The sequence below is a fragment of the Phaseolus vulgaris genome, unplaced genomic scaffold (assembly GCF_000499845.2).
Source record: "Phaseolus vulgaris cultivar G19833 unplaced genomic scaffold, P. vulgaris v2.0 scaffold_14, whole genome shotgun sequence".
Taxonomy (NCBI): domain Eukaryota; kingdom Viridiplantae; phylum Streptophyta; class Magnoliopsida; order Fabales; family Fabaceae; genus Phaseolus; species Phaseolus vulgaris.
The window spans coordinates 438,915-459,163 of record NW_027174083.1 but is presented as its reverse complement, the minus strand read 5'-3'; the positions used below and the strand labels follow the sequence as shown (position 1 = coordinate 459,163).

Sequence of the window (20,249 nt, the reverse complement as noted above, 5' to 3'; positions counted from 1 at the left end):
CTTTCATGTAACTTTTTATTTGGGTTTTAAGGAAAATACTTTCTTAATTAAAAGATACGTTTTATAAGATTATGGTAATTATGAGAGTTTCTTAAGAAGAACATAAAGACCTCAAAATTATTTAACACTTTCATATCGAACTAAAAAAAATAGCATATGAAAAAAAACTATAAAACAAATATTGTATCATAAAATAAGCTTTCCTTTTTTAGGTTTAAAATCAGGTCCTAATTAAACAGTGAATTGCTTAATGCTGGGGTGTAACATTGCTAAATTGGATGCTATGACGTAAGAAGAATAGTAGAAGGAGAATATTTTAGCATGTTTCCTATTTTTTAGGTGGTAGAAGACAACAAGCCTATACAAGTTCAAATCCGATATGGTTTAACGATAATAATAGTAAAAAGAGTTCAATATGTAGGGATGTTATTTCTGCCCCGGGGTAGTCCCCACAACTTTCTTATCAGTTATCACCACAATTCCGGATTAATCTGCAAACATAGCACGTTGCAGAATGATACAGCAGAGAAGCTTATTTACATCTGAATTTTTAAATGAAATAAATAATGAGATTGACTATGACATCATTTGCACTAGCAGGGCTTTAGATAGTCACAAAGGCTTATTCAACACAAGGAAGGCTGGATCAGAAAAATATATATATATATACTTACATACATACATACATATATATATATGACACTTACCAAGGACTTTCTCCTTCAGTAAAGAGAGAATTGGAGTCCAAAGTATCTTTGATCACTCGCCTGGATGCACATGTACATGTACATCATTAAAGAGGATCATCAATATCAACCTTCATGCATATTCCTCTCTTTCCCCATTTTGTTCTTGGCTGTAGACAGCAGCTAGCTGTTGTTGTAACTGTTCATATTGATAACCAGATCAATCATTAGTTTCACAGGCACCTTCAAAGCTCCAATTTAATGGATTCAGCTTGGACATGAAATTTATGCAATCCAAGCAAGTAGCAGAAGAAAATCCAGAACAGATGATGAAATATAAAATCTTGTAAAGAAACTAACCTGCACGTATCTTAACTTCTCATAAGTTAGTTCATCGGTCAAATTAATCATCCTGGTAATACAAAGGCAGAAGGTGTATTAACTTCGTGCAGCAGAGAGAAAGGGTCACCAAGTACTTTATGAGCTGATATTTACTAACCGAGATTGGAGTTCTGAAATTTTGGCCAGCAGCAGATGTTCCCTCTCTGAAACTGCTGTATCAACCTATAAAATGACGCAAATGTCAGGTAAGACATAAAGCTGATGAAAAATCACTGTCTTTTACTACAGGTTTATGTCACAAAAATAGTGACTAGTTTTGAGCAGAAAATTGGCATACACAATAGTTAATAAAAATTAAGCGAACAAGTGAAAAAATTAATTAAACGAAATTTGCTTACACTTCCATTGTTTTCTGAATTGCGAGGCAATGGCGGCAACTTTCCATTCTGAGAAGCTGAAAAAATTGATTGTACTCGTTAGTTCATCCAATATTAAGGAAAAAAGATCCTCAAACAACCCATGAAAAAAATCCTTCACTCACCATCAATTGCCTCAGCAGTTTGCAAGCCATTCAACATATTCACTATAAGATCCTGGATTTAAACAGAATCATTTCAGTGTGATTATAAATTGGTAAAAGTTACATTTAAAATTATCAGTTTTACAGCAGACACACAAGCAAATTATGTCATTCCTCGAACTAGAAGCTTCTCTCACCTGTTGAATTGATGTCTGCTGGAAAAGATTATGAAGATGAGGCACTAGAAATGATGCAGGAATATTGATATTGGAAGAATCATTGGAGGACTGACCAATTGGCTGAAGAGAAATACATCCAATGAAAGACAGAGAAGTATATTTATCAAATACAATAATAAATGAAATATCCTACATAATCTGTAACCAACCAAAGAATCCAAATATTCATAAAAAAGATGTTAATCGAAGTTGGGTATAGAGCCAATAGAAATTGTACAAACCATCTGTTTGTAATCCACCATCCAATCACCAACACTGGCAGATTTCCTCATTGGAGACCCCTACATGTAATGTAACAGAAAGAGAATGTCAGCCGAGGGATAAGAAAAAACATAAATATATAAACAATAATCAATTACATCCTCAACTAACCTGTGACGATCGGCGTGAAACTGAACTTACAGGAATATCCTATGCAATAAGATGAAGTCAGTTAAGGTTGTCGAAAGGGGCAAATTGATTAATAAGAAAATGCATACCTTCACCAGATCTAAATTTTCTGATGTCACTGAAAACCGTCCTTTAATTTGCACTAGATTAGCCTTATTAGATTTATCATCCAAGGAATCTCTGAATCCTAGCAAGAATTGTAGGACAGAATCAACACTAAGGTTTAAGATGGCTGATTAAAATATACTAGAACTTGTACAAATAGCCTTACGGTGTACATGATGATTCAAATACCTCCAGAAGATTTTATTGGAGCTGATAAACTATTTGCTGAAGCTCGGTTTGGAAGCATTAATGGACCACTAAAGCTTGGAGCTCGTCGAATATCACGATTACTTTTCTCGCTTGATAACTGATTTTCATTCTCAAACCTAAAAGTAATAAAAGCATTACAAATTTTAACAAGCAAAAGATAACGTTATTGATGACATGAAAACCTCAATCACCAAGCAGCATAAAGAGCACAAATTGGATTTGTTCATTCAAAATTCAAACTACACATTTTACACAGTACATTTATGGACAACTCAAGAAATATAGAAGGGATAAAGATTATCCGGAAAATACACGCATTACAAAGATAGACTTTGAACTTACTAGAACTCGATAAAAATAAATAAGCATGTAAGTCCGAATTAAAGGCTATTCCACATTCTCAGATGCAAGTCCGAATGGAGAATGTATCCTAACTTGGCATGTGTGAACACATGGATCAACTCACATAGATGTGAGTTACACTCAATCTTTCACCGTTTAATAACCTTCAATTGGATAATACTATCATAAAAAGCTTTTCAATTGGTTGTGCCACTATGCTCACACAAGATTTACTGTAGAAGATGAAGATTTTGAAGAAAGTACAAAACATTTAGAACAATGAAGGTATGACTTGTGGGTAGCAATAGGTTATAAATTAAATTATAGTTTTCAAAATATACATTTATAATTTACTAAGTAATAATATATATTATTTTTTAGACAATACCTTGTCTAAATTATAGTATTTTGCCATTGATACAAAAAAAAACGCAAGCTATTCATGTGTTTTAAAAGTAAAGCCTAAAAGATTTATATAAGAAATCTGAATTCAAACTTTGAGCTTCTTTGTTTAGTTTCACAAACAAGTTTATTTATACATTTAATAAGTCAAGCTAAAAAAGTTATGAACAACTCGACCCTTTTAAAGCCTTACTATCGCCATTTCTAACACACATGAAGGTGAATCACCTTACAAAACTCCCTGTAAAAAATATTTTAGCATCATTTAGTTCTACAATCTTTAACAACTACAAAAATAACCAACCATTTTATATTATGGTTCACTACACGAAACAAGCATCATCATAATATTCAATTACAATGCAAGTCATGTTTATAAGCAAACCATTGACCTCTAAATCCTTCTAATGATTTCACTGTTGTTTATCTCAGCCTTTTCTACCTTGAACAATAGGGTTACCCTCCAGCTGATCCACTTTCCATACTAGGGTATAAACACATGCTCAAACCATAAAAGCAATCTAGAAGTGAAATGCCTTCAAAGATATGAAGTACAGAACCAAAAGAACCAACCCATCCTCCTTTTCTTACGAATTTTACCTTTTAATCTTTCACTATATATGTAGTTTATATTGATGATATTATTTTACTGATAAAAAGGTAACTTCTAAATGTTACTTTTGTCCATGAAATTGAGAAATTAATTTCCTTGACTTCTTGGCCCAAAACTCCCAACAAATTTAGCAAGCACAAAATAGTTCCGTCCAATATACGGTAGTCAAGACAAACTAAAAAAGTATCTCAACTTGCAAATTAATCATGTACAAGGTCATGGGTCCTATACTTTATACAAAGCAGCATATCTCCAGCACTAACACACCAAAGACTACTATTTTTCATCTTTCTTCAACTAAAAGCCTAAATGCACAAGGGACAAAGAGTGGCGTGGAAGGAAATAGCTCCCTGATCCTGACTACTAAAACATTACAAAGGCAAGGGCATTATATGAGGGGAACCATTGCCCCTCTTACAACTTATTTGAGGGAAGACTGCATACATGTACCTGCACCACCTTTTTTACCCCACACTTCCTTTCCCCTTTTATCATCACATATAGGGAAGGCAATTTATTCTCAAACTACCAACACCAGCCAATATAAAAACTACAACAAATATCTAATTTGAAAATACAATGTACCTTTCAAATGCACGCCCTTTTTCAGATAAAGAATGACCAAGCACTGAGCCAGGCACCAGGGGTCCACTTTGGGTTTTACCAAGTTTCACTGATTGTGATTTAATTTTGCTTGTTCCCATATCATTCTCTGAAGTAGACGATGTTGCTTCAGCCACTGATCCATTTCTCTTCTCACTCTGTGGTATGTCGTTACTACCTACTTGTAATGCAAACTCATCTTGTTGCAAGTTTTTTGAATTCTTTTTGTCCAGAGTAAACTGGAAATCACTTGTACCCTGTCATGACAAACAACAGAGATTTTAAAAAACATTTTTAAGGTATAGAAAGTTTAGAACAGTTGACCAAACCTTGTAAGAGCTGAAGAATTTGTTTTCATCTTCTTCCCTCATCTCTGCAATATCATCATCGTCCTGCATCTAGTAAAATTGAAGACATCTGTTCAGATCAAGAGAAAAACTATTCAAGTTAAAACAATATAAAAGCAAAATAACATACCAATGCAGCTTGAGCTTTCAAATCATCAATATCGAAGTTCCATGCACTAACTCCCCGATGATATTCACTCTAGAAAGTAAAATAAATAAATGGATTAGATTTCAATGGTTGTGGAAGTAACAAGGCTATTTTTCCTCGATCTAAGTGTCAATGGGTGTTAACTGAAAAACTTCAAAATGCCAAGCTTCCAAAATAAATGGTTCTCTCTTAATCTCACTTGAAAAGACCTTTTTCAGAGAGGGGACCAATTGCAAAATTTCCTCTCATTTGTAAGTGTAGAGATGATTTGGTAGCTTTGAATTAACAATTTCAATTAAGAAAAACACTTTTATTTACTTGATCATTGGTTTTTAGGTGTTCATATAAAAAATGATGGAGATTTTAAGCTGGGGGGGAAACAGAAAACTTTTATTAAAGAGGTGTAATAAACTGGAAACTGGAGATTTTCCAATAAGCACGAGCAGGAAAAAAACATAATTTTAAAGACAGAATTGTTTATTTTTTATAGAAATGTTTTCAAGAAAGTACTTACTAAAAAAGAAAATTTCATAGCAAGGCCAAATAAGCATGAAATCTTGGTTATTGTATATAATATAAGTGTTGAAATCGTTACTTTAGTATTTTAGTTTGCAAATTGCAAAACACAAATGTTTAATTTTGGGTTTATAATGAACAATTCAAATAGTGATGCAAGGTTACTTTCAACTTTTGAGAATTTCTCAAAAAGAAATAATAAAGCTAAGTTGAGATATGAATGAAAGATGAAAAATGAGGAAACACGAGGGATTAAGAAGATTAAGTACATAGATAAAGATGAGAGAAGGATAATTTAAAAAGGTTGATAGAGAAATTCATAAGCCAACTGAAGGAGTGGCGTGAAAGATGAGGAGAAATGAAAGAGAATATTGGGAATGCCTAATTAAGAAAGTGAGGAAAATGAGTGTCACTCTCCAAATTGTGTATTCTAATTTAAAGTATAAGAGTAAATAGACAAATATTGAAGCAAAGCAATATCAACTAGAGGTATACCATTTTAAGTATGTAATGCACTGTATCAATCAACCAGACTTGAATATTCTATCAAGGTTTCAAGAAGACAAGGAAAGGGGAGGAGGGACAAACTTAGATAACATCAGTCATTCGTGAAAATGTTCTTATGAATCATTGACTACATATCACATCACGTGACAAATAAAATCTGATATCAGGCTTACTTGAGATATAGCTTCTTGTTCTGCAGAAGGCATTTTCTTCAGTGCTAGCTGAGCTGCATCTTTAAGCTGCAAGGTTTTTGTGTTGTCAAGCAAAGAAAAAGCAACAGATTAAGTGAAATTATATAGCAGCTATGCAGTGAAGTACGCATGATATCAAACCTGGAGGGATTTGACACGGTTCCACAGGGGTGGTAAATCAGCAAATAATTTCTTAACAGAAAGCTCTGGAGGCTTCACTTGTCTGAAAAAGGAGTGTTTGAGCAACTTCTCCACAGATGGCCTCTTTGCTTGATCTTTTACCAGGCACATAGCAACCATTTCCTTAAAAGACTGGTCACAACTGGAAATACTTTAATTAGACTGCTACTACTCCTACTATAATGATTATTATTATTATTATTATTATTATTATTATTATCAGTAGTGAAAACACAAGCATGGCATTTCCGTGTGTCCATGTTTCTCTTACGCTAAATTTGATATATTTAACAAATCATCTGATTATACATTGACATGAAAATTAATTTGTTTAAAAAAATTTGTAATGTGTGTCTCTTTAGCAGAAACATAGTCACTATCATGTTTGTATGTTCGCATATAATAAACCTTGACGGTAAACCAAATAAAGCCACAAATGCATTTAATACCGAAGAATTGGTCTATGCAGAAAGAACACCCATACCTTGGAGAACTTTCTGTCACGATCATAATCAAGCCCAGGAGGAGCATTCTGAATTGTCATCAAAAGAACCTACACAAAAAACTAACTGTGAATCCCTATTTAACCCGCACATCACAACAAATCACAAAAACCTACAACCGAAGAACATAACCATTCTGAACACTTTGCAGCAAATAAATACAACTTTGACATACCTTCATGGGAGGATACTTGGAGAAAGGTGCGTGACCATGAGCCAACTCCAACGCCGTGATTCCAAAAGACCAAATATCCGCTCTGTCCAACCCAATCCAATTCAAACAAATAAGTCTGAATGACAATTAATCCAAACCAACAAACAAAACATAGATGCAGTTACTGAAGTACTTTTAGTGTTTCTTCAATTAGAATAAGAATTGGAGTTTATCTCATAAATACGCATGATATCCACAATAAAGGTCCACATAAATTAACAAGCTAACAAAGTTAAACCCCAATTCTAATTAAACAACACTAGAAATTGCTGAGTTTTATCCAGAAGAAAAAGAGCACTAACTGACTTGAAATTATAACCGGTTCCAGGCTGCAGCACCTCCGGCGCCATCCTGCGAAAACGTGAACACTGAAACATGAAAATCAAATGACGAAGCACAAAGAGGAACCAAAAACAGCAACGGAAGCGAGAGAAGCACCAGCAGGGAGTTCCGACGAAGGTGTTCCTGGAGCGCTGGCGGTCACCAGTGTCGAACATGCAAGCGGAAACACCAAAGTCGGCGAGCTTGACCTGGCCGTTGGAATCGAGGAGAATATTGCCGGCCTTAACGTCGCGGTGAATGTGTCCATGTCGGTGGAGGTACTCGAGCGCCTTGAGAGTTTCCTTGAGGATAGATCCGATGGCGGCCTCTTCGAATCCTTCGGGATACGCCGCCTTCATGAGGTGCAAGCAGGAGCCCTGCGCCATGAATCCCATGACTACCCACAGACTTCGCTCGACGACGAAGGAGCAGAAGGCCCTGACGACGTTGGGATGCTCGATGAGGCTCATGGTCTGCGCCTCCCTCCTTATGTCTTCGAGATTGCTGTTGCAGCGATCCAGATCCAGACACTTGACGGCGACCTCCTCGTTGTAGGGAAGGTAGATTGCTCGATAGACCGTGGCGCTGGCGCCGTAACCAACTTCTTCTAGAAGCTTGTAATCGGCTGGATTGGCGGAGTAGGTTCTGCTCCCCATTTGAAACTGAATTAAGTGATGCAAGACCTAAATTGACCCTCACCTCGCGTTGACCACCATCAATTCAATTGAAATTGAAAAGAGTAGAGGAGAGTATGGTGTGTGCTGCTGCCTCTGCTAATAACAATACCAATAATAATAATAATAATAATAATAATAATAATAACAATAATAAGAATTAGATTATTAGATTATTAGAGTGGTGAGGAGGAGGAGTAGAGTGGAATGACGGTGAGGTGAAGGGTGGGCACACCAACAAAACAACAACGCCCATTTCTAACGCCTGACATGTTCCTTCTTCCTCGTCCTCTCTCTCTCCTCTCCTCTCCGCTTCCCACTCTTTCAATGGGACCCTCCACTCTTTTTTCACTTTCTACTGCGCTCAACTTTTCCTATTCATTCTTCCAATTCCTAATTCATTTTAAAATTAACGAAAATATAATCCATTTCAAAAAACGTTTATTGTTTAATAAGAGATCATTATTTTCTATTAAATATTAGTAATATATATAATTTACAATTTTTATATTATATCTTTTTTTCTATTCCACATATGTTTATTGTTTAGAAAGAAAGGATAGATTTTGTCTATCTATAATTTATTTTATTTTTTATGTTACTACTTTCTTTACATAATCAATTAAAACGTATTAATTAAAGGATTGATATGAATAGTAAGAGGAATTAAAAAGATTATTACTATTGGTCCTTCTAACATAATTCAAAAACGTTCATACTATAAATATTATAAATGGATGTTGATAAGTCTTTGGTAATAATATTTATATTTCAACTTATCCATGGTAAAACTATTGTAATGATTGCATAGAAGGGATTTCAAAAATTTAGCACATCCATCTATTTAAGTTAATTTTTTTATTTTTATCAAAAATATTAGGTAAAATAATATTATATCAAGAAAATACGTAAATTATCTTTTGCAATTTCATCAATATAATTCATTTTATTTCATATTAAAAAGATTTGAATTAATTTTATAGTGATCAGTCGAAATAAATGAGTTTTATCATGGTTGATAGAATAACACAAGACAATCTCATCTTGAATAGTATTTACTCATTTAAATCTCCAAGTTATAATATCATAATTTTTAGATTATTTCTATAATATTTATTTATTGAATAAAACAAATAATAAATATTATATTTAAAAAATATAGGTATATTAGTAAGATAACATAAATAATATAAATTTAATTAAGTGAAAATATCAATGCATAACTAGAGATAAATAAATAAACATAATATATCAGTGGTGTGTAACTGAGGATAAACTAAATAATAGAAATAAATAAAATGCATAAATGCCTAACTTGAGATAAACTAGTGTCTTCGTTCCAAATGAATTTCACTATTAGAATTTGTCTTCCCCTCAACTACTATATCTTCTTGTTCATAACCTATCAGTATTGTTTCAAATGTAAGGTCTATCAGTATTGTTTCAAATGTAAGGTTATCCTTGAAGGCACATGAAATAGATTGTGTAGAATAAAAAGAAAAGGAGATAAAAAAAATTGATAAGCTACAAGACCTATTTTTTTCAGAATCTAATAAGGACCAATAAATCAATGAGTGGATCTCTTTATTACTCTACCAATACCATTTGTTGGGTGACTCTTAAGAATACATGACTATCTTCTTGGAATTCAATGATCGTCTTTTCTTATCACCATAACTTTTCTATCCACTTTGAGCTTCTCTCAATTTTTCTTGATAGTCTTGATCATTTTGGGGGTTTATTGAACCATGTCAAGTCATAAGATTAATTTCTCTCCATACTTAAACTAGCACAAAGGTGTCACACATTTTATCCCATCATAGGGTATCATACATTTTATCCCATCATAGGGTATCATACCTATGCTAGAATGAAAACTATTGTTGTAAATGAATTCAATCAATGACAAATATCAATCACAGCTGCCATAATCCTCTAATTCGCAAACTCTCAATAAATCCTTTAAGGATTAGATGGTATTTTCTAACTATCTATCTATTTGGAGATATAAGTTTAGTCCTTAGAGCTTCATGTAAGCAAGCTTCCCCAAAATTTAGAAGTACACCTAGGATCCCCATCAGATACAATACTAGATGAAACTTCATGCAACCTTACAATTTCTCATATGTACAATTCAACATATTTCTCCAATTAATACCTAATGTTAATGGGTAAGAAGTGAGCATATCTTTTTAACCTACACACGATAACCCATGTGGAGTTATATTATCTCATTTCTATTTAGGTATATCTAAGGATTTGTCTTGCTAACTTTTGGTGTTCTATCTTAACTTTTTGACAAACTAAACATGTTGCTACATATTGTGTTATCTTCTTCTTCATCTTGAGCCACCAAAATATTTTTTAATATCTTGGTACATTTTTGTTATGTTTGGATGTATGGTCAATTTACTCTTGTGTGTTTCTTATAAAATCAATTTATTAATCTCTACATCACTAGTTACACATATCCTACCATTAAATCTTAAAATTCTTCCCTTATCTATGCCTAAAATGTCTCTATTCATTTGCCTTATCAACCTCTTTTTCTTTTGAATGAATTCATCGCCTACTTAAGTCTCATGAATTTGCCTCTGTAGGTCACTCGTAATTTGAATTCGCTTTAATTTCATTCTAACAAGGCTCAGTGTAATTGATTAATTCATGTCTCTAACCTTTTATAAAAAACTCATATCTTGAATCATCAATGAGAAGATATGTAGCATTTTTTGCTTAAAACATCTCCCACTACATTTGCTTTCACTGGATCATAATGTAATTCAAATTCATAATATTTTTAAAAAATCCATCCATCTTCTTTATCTCATATTTCACTAATCAAACAAGTATTTAACTAAAAACATCAAACTTATCACCATAAACATAATGTCTCCATATTTTGAGTGCAAAAACAATGACAACTAGTTACAAATCATGAATTGGGTAATTTTTCTCATGTGATCTTAATTGCCCAGAAGCATATGTCACTACCCTTCTATCTTGCATAAGAACACATCCTAATTCCATTTTGGAAGTATCACAAAATATCACCAGTGTCCAGTACGATTGGGTAATGCTAATAAAGGGGAAATGGTTAATGTTTACTTGAGTTTTTGAAAACTATTCTCGCATCTTTTTTGTTCATTCAAAAGTTTGGCCTTTCTTGGTAATTTGAGTAAAAGTCATAGCTATTCTAGAAAATCCCTAAGTGAATCTTTTATGATACCTTACAAAATATAGAAAACTACAAATTCCAGTTACTATAGTGGTTCTCATTGTAGAATTGTTTCTACGTTGGTTGGATTCATTGATACTCCTTCTTTGGAGATCACGTGCCACAAAAAATTTACTCGCTTTAACTAAAATTAACACTTAAACAGTTTAGCATATAGTTGTTTGTCTATCAAAATTTGAAGAATAGTTTGCAAATCTTCCTGAAGTATATCTTAGAATAAATGAAAATGTCATCTATAAAAAACATTATAAAGTGATAAAAACTGAACGAAAATCTTGTTTATATAATCTATGAATACTGTTCGAGAATTGGTCACACCAAAAGACATCTTGTTATATAATCCATGAATACTTTATGAATGATTTATATATATATATATATATATATATATATATTTAATTACATATTTAACTCCATTATATAGTTTTTAGGTTATGTAGTAGGAATGTTAAGATTAACATAATGTAAACTCTCAAATTTATATTTATTAAATTCAGTATATATACAAAAATTATTAAGACAAATAATTTAACCAATAGAAATCAATTTTATTGAAATTTTGTGAATGCATATGTCAAATCATTTTAAGTCATCTAGTTACAAGAATTCTAGTTACAATTACAATAATGCTAGATATTGTTACTGACATCATACATTCAATTTTATTAATATAATGAATGGATATTTTGATATTAATTGAATAATAAGTGCATATATTTTTAATTAAGTAGCTAAACAATCTTTCAACTAAAATTTATATATATGAATTATTATATATGAATTATTATGAAATAATTTTACACATTTTCATAAAGAAAATTATAGACTTTATCCACTCAATAATTATTTTGATTGAAAAAATTAATTATAAAAATTAAATAACTCTTATATCTTTGGATAAATCATATTTTTATCACAACCATATATTTTTTCCTATTATTATTGATACCTGTTTAGGACTATTTTTCTTTTCATAATTAGGCACTCTATAAATATTAATAGTGTGATAGATAATACCTATGAAATATAGCCTAAAGAAGTTGTGTTTTATATTTGGATTTTTATGGAAGGATGAAGTAAAAGGAAATTATAAGAAAAGGAAGAGGCAAAGTAGCTTTTGATTTGGCTGAATGAGTATAATCAAATATTTTAGTTTTAGGAACTTCTGGTTAAAGTATTTTGACTGTGACATTTTATTAAAGGATGAAGTATTGAGTATAATTCCTTTAAACACACGAGTCCAATTTTGATGGTTTACTTTGATGAACTCAAATAATCAAACTATTTATAAAAACAGGTCTCTAGAAGATTATATTCGAGACTTTATCATGGATTTATTTAGTTCTCTTAATTGGAAGTAATGAAGATAAAGTTTTTGTATATATTATTTAGTATCAGTACAAAGGATGAAGTATTTGAATAAAACTTATTTTAGTATATTGGAATATAAAAATTAAAGAGTATATTTCAAACTTTTATGATTTATTATCTTATAATTTATATATGTGTTAAATATGTTTTTTTTTTAGATTTAATTTTTTTTCTAGTTCAAACTTTAGACCTCATAAATACTTGTTGTGATAAAATTATTGAAATGAGTTATTATCAGTGAATTTTTTGATATAAACAAATTTTTTAGTGTAAACTGTATTATAATATTATAACATATATGTCAACGATGAGTCAACATAAAATATTTTAACATTTCTACACTAAAAATATATTTATCCAATAAAAACTATCAATCATAAGTCAACGTGAAATATTTTAACATTCTAATCTACACTGAAACTATGTTTATCGCATAAAAAACTGACTAAACTCATTTTAATAGTTTTTTTTACCATATCAAAGAGGTCTAAAATTTATACTAGTGACGTATTTAATTCTTTATATATTAGTAATTCATATTTAACTCTTTATATAGTATTAATTTTTATAGGATGAAATGTAAGAAGTACACTTTGGGTGAATCTCATGAAGTTGGTTGAACATTATTAATGCATTATATATATATATATATATATATATACTGAATCCTTTGTTTTTGCTGTTACATGAGAGTGGTGAGTATTAAAAGATTGTGAAATGTTTATATGTGACGCATCTTAGAAATTTTCAGTAAAAAGTAAAGTATTAGGTCACTAGATTAGCTTTATCTTTCATGTGGTCCAAGTTCTTTGTATGAGGATCAAAATAATTGCTCTCATGCTATGTACTAGCTCAATATTCTCACTTATTTAGGTTTTAACTTTTATGAAATGGAAGAAGTATAAGTGCCTTTTAGTTATATTTGAGTTTTGGATAACTTTATGTGCTTTAATTATTGTTAGTTTATTGAATATATTGCCTTCTGTAATATTTATTTTGTTGGATTTTAATTATGACTATTTCCTCTAGTGAAATTTTGGTAAAATAGATTCATATAGTGATTCAACTAAATAAACACTACAATGTTGGGATTAAGAATTATAAATCCGAAAATATGAGTCAAGTTTAACAATCATTATTTGTAGTTATTAGATTTATTAAAGGAATTAGTCAACAATCTTATTTTTATCACTAATAAAAACGTTTATTTTTTAAATATTTTAAAAAGTTTATTGTGTTTTTTTTTATAGATATTTCATTATAAATTTATAATAATTATATTGAATATATGATATAAATTTATAAATGTTATTACAAATTTTATTATATACATAAAAATAAAAACACTAATTTAGAGTGATAATTTTATCATTTTATAACAATAAATTCTACCTTATATAGGATATGAAACAAAAATTAGTTCATGGATTTATTTGAGTTTATTTACAATTTATAATAAGTAAAAATTTTGTTAATGAATTTACTACTGTGTAGGTTTTTTGTTTTATTGGGAAGAATTATTTGAATTTAAAAAAAGTAATTATTTAAAGGATAAAATTGTAAGAAATTTGATTCTTTATTTTTTTCTTAAATTCAAATTTCTCTAAATTTTTAAAAATTTAAATATTCAATTTAAAATAAATAATAGTTAAATTTATTATATTTTAATATTGTAAAAGATAAAATTGAAAAATGAAATATTTACACCAAAGAGAATCCCATATCCCATATGATAGTATACAAGAAAAAACATTTCATGATACATATATGAAAGGAATTAGTCAACTCATTTACATAAGAAAAAACATAAAACGATGATATAGAAATTCAAGTGATTATGGGATATTTTTATAATATATATTTCATTTTTGCTTTACTATAAACCCAATTAAAAATAATTAAATTTATAACAGATTTAAAATTTAACTAAGCTTATTAAATGAAAATTTATTGAGCACCTTGAAAAGAAATTCAACTTACTCTCTATCAATTACATAATACCCATTACCTTTTTCTAATACCCACATTGTTTATATATCTTAGGTTAAGCATCTCAAATATTATCTGTTATTTATTTCTTGAAAAACATATGAAAAGATTATAAAAAGAATATATATATATATATATATATATATATATATATAAATTGTATTTAGCATTCATTCCTAAACGATATAAAAGTACTAAATATATTATTCTCGTAAGTATTTCTTAGAGCACATATTTAAGTAGTAAATATACTTTTCTTAAAAAAAAAATTGTAAGTTCTTTTTTCTTTTTATTGTCCAATAAGTGTTTCTCTTGTTTGGTTGATTATAAAATTAGGATGAGTATACTAGTCAATTTTAAGTATTTTTTATTGGTCGTCATTTGTTAATTTTTTAATTTAGACTTTTAAATTTATTTATTTTGCCAATTGTTCATGTGCTATAACTTAGTTATATTGGAGACTTTCATTATCAATCACCATTTCTTATGTTCAATAGCTTATTTGTGTTATAGACTTTCAATTTCAATTAAATTAATTTCTACCGTGTACCAAAACTATAAATGAAATTCATAATTTCATGAATCGTGGTATTTATTACTCACTTTACAAATATATAAAAAATCTTAATATAAAAACTCTTTAAAAGTGAAAAAGTTAAACAATTAATATAAGACCTGTTATCTTTTAATGTACTTAAAATGCATAACAAAATTACTAAAAGAGTTAACTTAGATTAAAAATTAAAATGTTGAATTTTAATTTTTTCCACGATTGTTGAAGAAGATTACCAAATATTTTGTGGAAGTGTATCAAATGGTATAAGTAACAAGATAGAAAGTCTAAGTATTATTTTTTTTTCAAGAAACTTGCACAATATTAGTAAGTATACAATTTTTTACTATCTAGACTAATTGAACTATGAAATTTTAATATAAGGATGAAATTATTAAGAGTAATTAATATACTAAAAATACGAAAAATAAGTAAATTAACAAGTTTAAATTCTATAAAATGAGTAAATATGTTATGGTTAGAACTTGATACCTCTTCTTGTAATGTGGTATTCAATTAAATACTTCAACTTTCAACGTTAAAATCAATCATCAAATTTATTGAAAAACTTAATTTATTGGGTGAAAATAACTTAAATTTCTTTTATAAACCCAAATTTCTTGTGTAATTCAACAAAATAATATTTGTGTTAAGCTTAATGATTAAAAGATGATCAATAAAATCATGATTAATTCCTAGATATACGATTCATTGAGTATTTTACCTCAAGTCAACACTACAAAACAAATCATATTTCTGAAGGACAAAATTCGTTGCTAAGTACTAAAGTTTATCGATAACACGAAATTTTTTACGGATATTTTTGACAATAAAACATCCATTGGTAAATCGCTTGTCGCAAATTTACCGATGGATACATCCGTCGGAAACTCAATTAACTCATCTCTTACACAACACTTACCGACGTCGATAATTACCTGTGGTCATATTCGTATGTAATTATTTAGTCAAACTCTTTCTGCTTTTCAGGACAAGAAAAAATAAAGTTGTTGTTGCACTGACTTTAATAAATTTGTTCATTAAATGTCATTTGCATTGTATTTTTCCTTTTCAAATGTTATTTTGTTACTTATCCAATGAAAGGGACGTATATTATCTCATCCACTCAACTTAAATATCAAACCATGTTCTATTTTTCTCTTTGGGAGACTTAGTCCCTTCATTTGGAAACAATGTCACCAACACACAATGTCGATTCATACAACTTTACAACCTACTCAACCACCATGTAACTTATTTAATGAATCAACATAGAAATATGCAATAATAAATTTTAAAGATTTCATTTCAATTGTCATGGAAAATGTTACAATTAAAGCTCAAAAAATCAGTAGAAGTAAATACCAATTATGCGTATTATAAAACTTACAAGATCAAATTAAGAACTGTTACCAACTTCCTCGTAGGTGTCTCCATTGTTTTTCCAACAAATGCATGTGTCATTTTGTTCAAATTACTTAATTATATTAACATCTTGTGTACAAGAGTGGTTAAGTTATAATAAGGAACATTGGAAAACTCAGTTTACTTAGAAAAATTGTGAGTTGGACATTTTATACAAGTACAAATAAATTTTATTATCTCAACTTTATATTAAAAGTAAATTTTGATTTTGTATTGGTGATGATTTATAATTTCAAAATTTCTTCACTCCAAATATTCAGATATAAATTCATGATGCATGAACATGCCATCAAGGTGAGGTGACTCGAATTTTAGAACTAAAGTAAGTGGACATTCATGGTTTTTAAATAAAATATATGAACCCTCACAAAAAATAATATTAATTCTTGCATTAGTGAAGTTTTGAAGAAAAAAATCTTACGACTTTGCATGTTTAGGTTGGACTATATCATCATGGTAGGAAGCAAAAATGGAACTAACAGAGAAGACCAAAGACTTAAGCACGATTTTAAACTTTATTGTCTCACCATAAATTACTCATTTGCTAAACTTTCAAAAAGAGAATTTGTAAATTTAAATTTCTACATTCATATGTGAATGAGTATTAATCCATGACAATTTTAGACGTGATAGAACCATAACATGACACAACAAGAATTGACTCTAAAAGTAAATTAGCTATGAATGGAAAGTTAAGAAGTAAACACGAGATTATAATGTCCTAATCATAATAACCGGAGGATATTGTTCATAAGGTAAAGGGTAAGTCAAATATGAAGGTAAGCTTCATTTATAAATATTTAATAAATTTACCAATACGTTTTTGTGGAGAATCATTATTAAAGGCATTCACTAATTAATTTATATATAAATCATGTTCAAAATGTGCATATGATTAGTTAGCAAAATCAAGCTAAATGATTTTTCAATAAAAAATTTGGAAACAAGTGTTGTTTCTTATCTAAGGTGACAACTATCGTAACCCTACACCTCTATTTTGTAGGGATCCTCCTATAGAACACCACTATCATTCAAGCAAAGCATGAAATCTTTCAAAGTAATATTTCCAATTAGCAAAAGGTGCAAGTTATATTCCAATGCCCACCAATAATTTTGTACTAATATCCTTCTAATCTTGAACAAATTTCATGTATACTCAACGACAATCATGCATGTATAAGAACACAAATTGCTTATATTTCTAATCATTACTAATAGTTGAGTCCTATGTAAAGTATTTTTTTCGGACTTTACTAAATTACTCATGTAAAATCTACTATTTAGAAGTTTGTAATGAATTTAGAAGAAGAAATCTCCATACAATTTGTTTTCTTTTAAATGAAACAATAATAAATAGTTTTATCAAAACTCAACTTGAACTTTTGATTTAACATAAACATATAAAGTTTAGTAGGAGTATTTCAATTCAATGTTACTTCTCTAAAACATAAAACTATGTGGTCCTTTATCTTCATCTAATTTGAATTTGTCTTCCTTAAAATACTTATATTTCTCCAATCGGTCTTTCTTCACTAAATTCATAACAAAGTCTAGTGAAAGAGTAATTGTTTCATAGTCAAAATTTGTATTTATCCTAGAAATTTTTTCTAAAAGAATGTGGTTCATCATTAATAAAAATCAAGCGTACAAAAATATAAGATGTAGAAAATATAAGAAAAACCATATCCAATGACCCAAGTGATCACCAAGGAGATCTGCTGAAGGAGGTTGAGAATCTACTTTACTCAAACTCCCATTTTCCTGGGATAATATTTCATCTGTTGAAGTATCATCATGTTCAGAAGAAAAAAAGTGTCAAACTAAGCAACAGGGTCTATTACAATCAAAGAACGTAAATTCGAAACCCTAAAAAATGCAAATTAAAAACCCCAAACAACACAAATTCAAAACCTTTGAATAACATCAACATACCTTGCTTATTTCACCATGCAACACACCACAATGCGATAAAATTTGGTGGCAATGATTTCATGAATTTACAATGACAGCGATGGAGTTTCAGTTGCGGTGGTTACATAGAGCTAAATGTGAGGTTTCACTCAATACCAGTGAGCTAAAGGTGAGGTTTCACTCAATACTGACGAGATTTTGGTGTTAGATGTGAATGCCAAATTGGGACAAAATGGTACCAAGAAGGGCTCATAATGGAGGGCAAAATCGAACAAGGGCCAGCCAAAAATTGGGAAAGTGAATGTAAAAAATTTGGAATATTTTTTTAATGGAAAAAATAGTGATTCGTTGGTTGTTTTCGTAGGTTACTGCGAACAAAATGAGATAAATTCATCATACATGTGGAGGAAATAAGTTCATATAACTTTTATATTTTCATTTTTAATTAGGGTCCGTCGGTTTCTGATGTTGGTAATACTTTGCTCCTGACATATTTAATTCCCTAAGTATTATTCCTTTTGTAAATCCCACTTTTCTTGTAGTGCAAGAAAATGAAACTATTTTTTAATCACAAACAAAATCCTTAAAAAGGTATGGGTGGTATCCACAAGAAACATGAAGTATAAAAGTAAAACACTAATGTTTAAACACAAAGAAGATTATATATATATATATATGTGTGTGTGTGTGTGTGTGTGTAGAGTTTAGTGTAATTGCATCTAGCTCCAACAAAATGTGGTTTTAGCTACTCATGGATGAAACAGAAAGAAGAAATGATACAAAAATGAAGAAATTAGGTTAAAGAGTTATGAAAACACAAGGGGAGTCTTTCATCTGCCCACCCACTATGTGAGAAGCTTATTTTTTTTTTCAAAACCTAGGTCTAAAACTCCAACGCACGAACCCCCCTCAATGGGTCCGCAAATCATTTTGACATTGTAGAAAATCAGCTCCAAGATATTAGTGAGAATTTGAATAACCCACAAAGTTTATTTATAACAAGAAACAATTTTTTAGAATATGAAAATATTTGGTATTTAGATACTAGTTGTAGTACCATATGTATAGAAATAATGAACTATTTTCTTTTCTCAATGAATCAATCATATCTATACTAAAATTTGGCAATACCACCAATATTTCGATTTTGAGTTAAGATATAATCGCAATTAGATTGAAGGAAGATATTCAAAATTTAATATCTAATGTTTTTTGTGCTCCTGGCCTTCATCACAACCTACTAAGCATGGAACAACTATCAGATAAATGCTACAATATGGATATTCATCATGGATATTACAAAGTTAAAAATGACTCCAAATTACCTATTATACCATTGAAAATTCAACATGAAAATACCCTTATTTAAGTTTTATCATACCAAATGATGATTGGTTGTGGCATATGCATTTTGGACACTTCCATTTTTCTAGGTTGAATTTTGTGTCAAAGAAAGAATATGTTTATTGTTTACCTATTGTAAATATTCCCAATAATGTGTGTGAGACTTGCCAATTGAGAAAGAAACATAGGGATTTCTTTCCAACAGAAAAGTCATGGAGAGCAAACAAGATATTGGAGATTGTACACTTAGACTTATGCACAGTTAAGATTCCAACTCATGGTGGTAATAGGTATTTCGTTACTTTCATTGATGATTTTAGTAGAAATACAAGAGTGTATTTCTTGAAGCAAAAATCAGAAGCTTGTGA

General features: G+C 29.9%; 1 protein-coding gene across 2 annotated transcripts; it reads right to left on the bottom strand.

Annotated features, from left to right (window-relative positions):
- Window positions 1-400: 400 nt before the first annotated feature.
- LOC137816941 (serine/threonine-protein kinase BLUS1-like) lies at window positions 401-8,429 on the bottom strand. Of its 2 annotated transcripts, none has more exons than XM_068620123.1 (19): window positions 7,497-8,429; window positions 7,365-7,409; window positions 7,020-7,101; window positions 6,826-6,894; window positions 6,303-6,473; window positions 6,144-6,209; window positions 4,930-4,998; window positions 4,782-4,850; window positions 4,435-4,709; window positions 2,472-2,608; window positions 2,267-2,364; window positions 2,160-2,198; window positions 2,009-2,068; window positions 1,746-1,847; window positions 1,570-1,621; window positions 1,427-1,482; window positions 1,186-1,250; window positions 1,047-1,098; window positions 401-885 (listed from the first exon to the last, which is right to left on the bottom strand). In XM_068620123.1, the coding sequence occupies exons 1-19, from the start codon at window positions 8,033-8,035 to the stop codon at window positions 820-822; spliced, it is 2,112 nt and encodes a 703-aa protein (XP_068476224.1). In that variant the 5' UTR covers window positions 8,036-8,429; the 3' UTR covers window positions 401-819. The 2 variants fall into 2 exon arrangements, with proteins under 2 accessions (XP_068476224.1, XP_068476225.1); XM_068620124.1 differs by having other exon boundaries at window positions 4,782-4,844; window positions 7,497-8,379.
- Window positions 8,430-20,249: the final 11,820 nt, after the last annotated feature.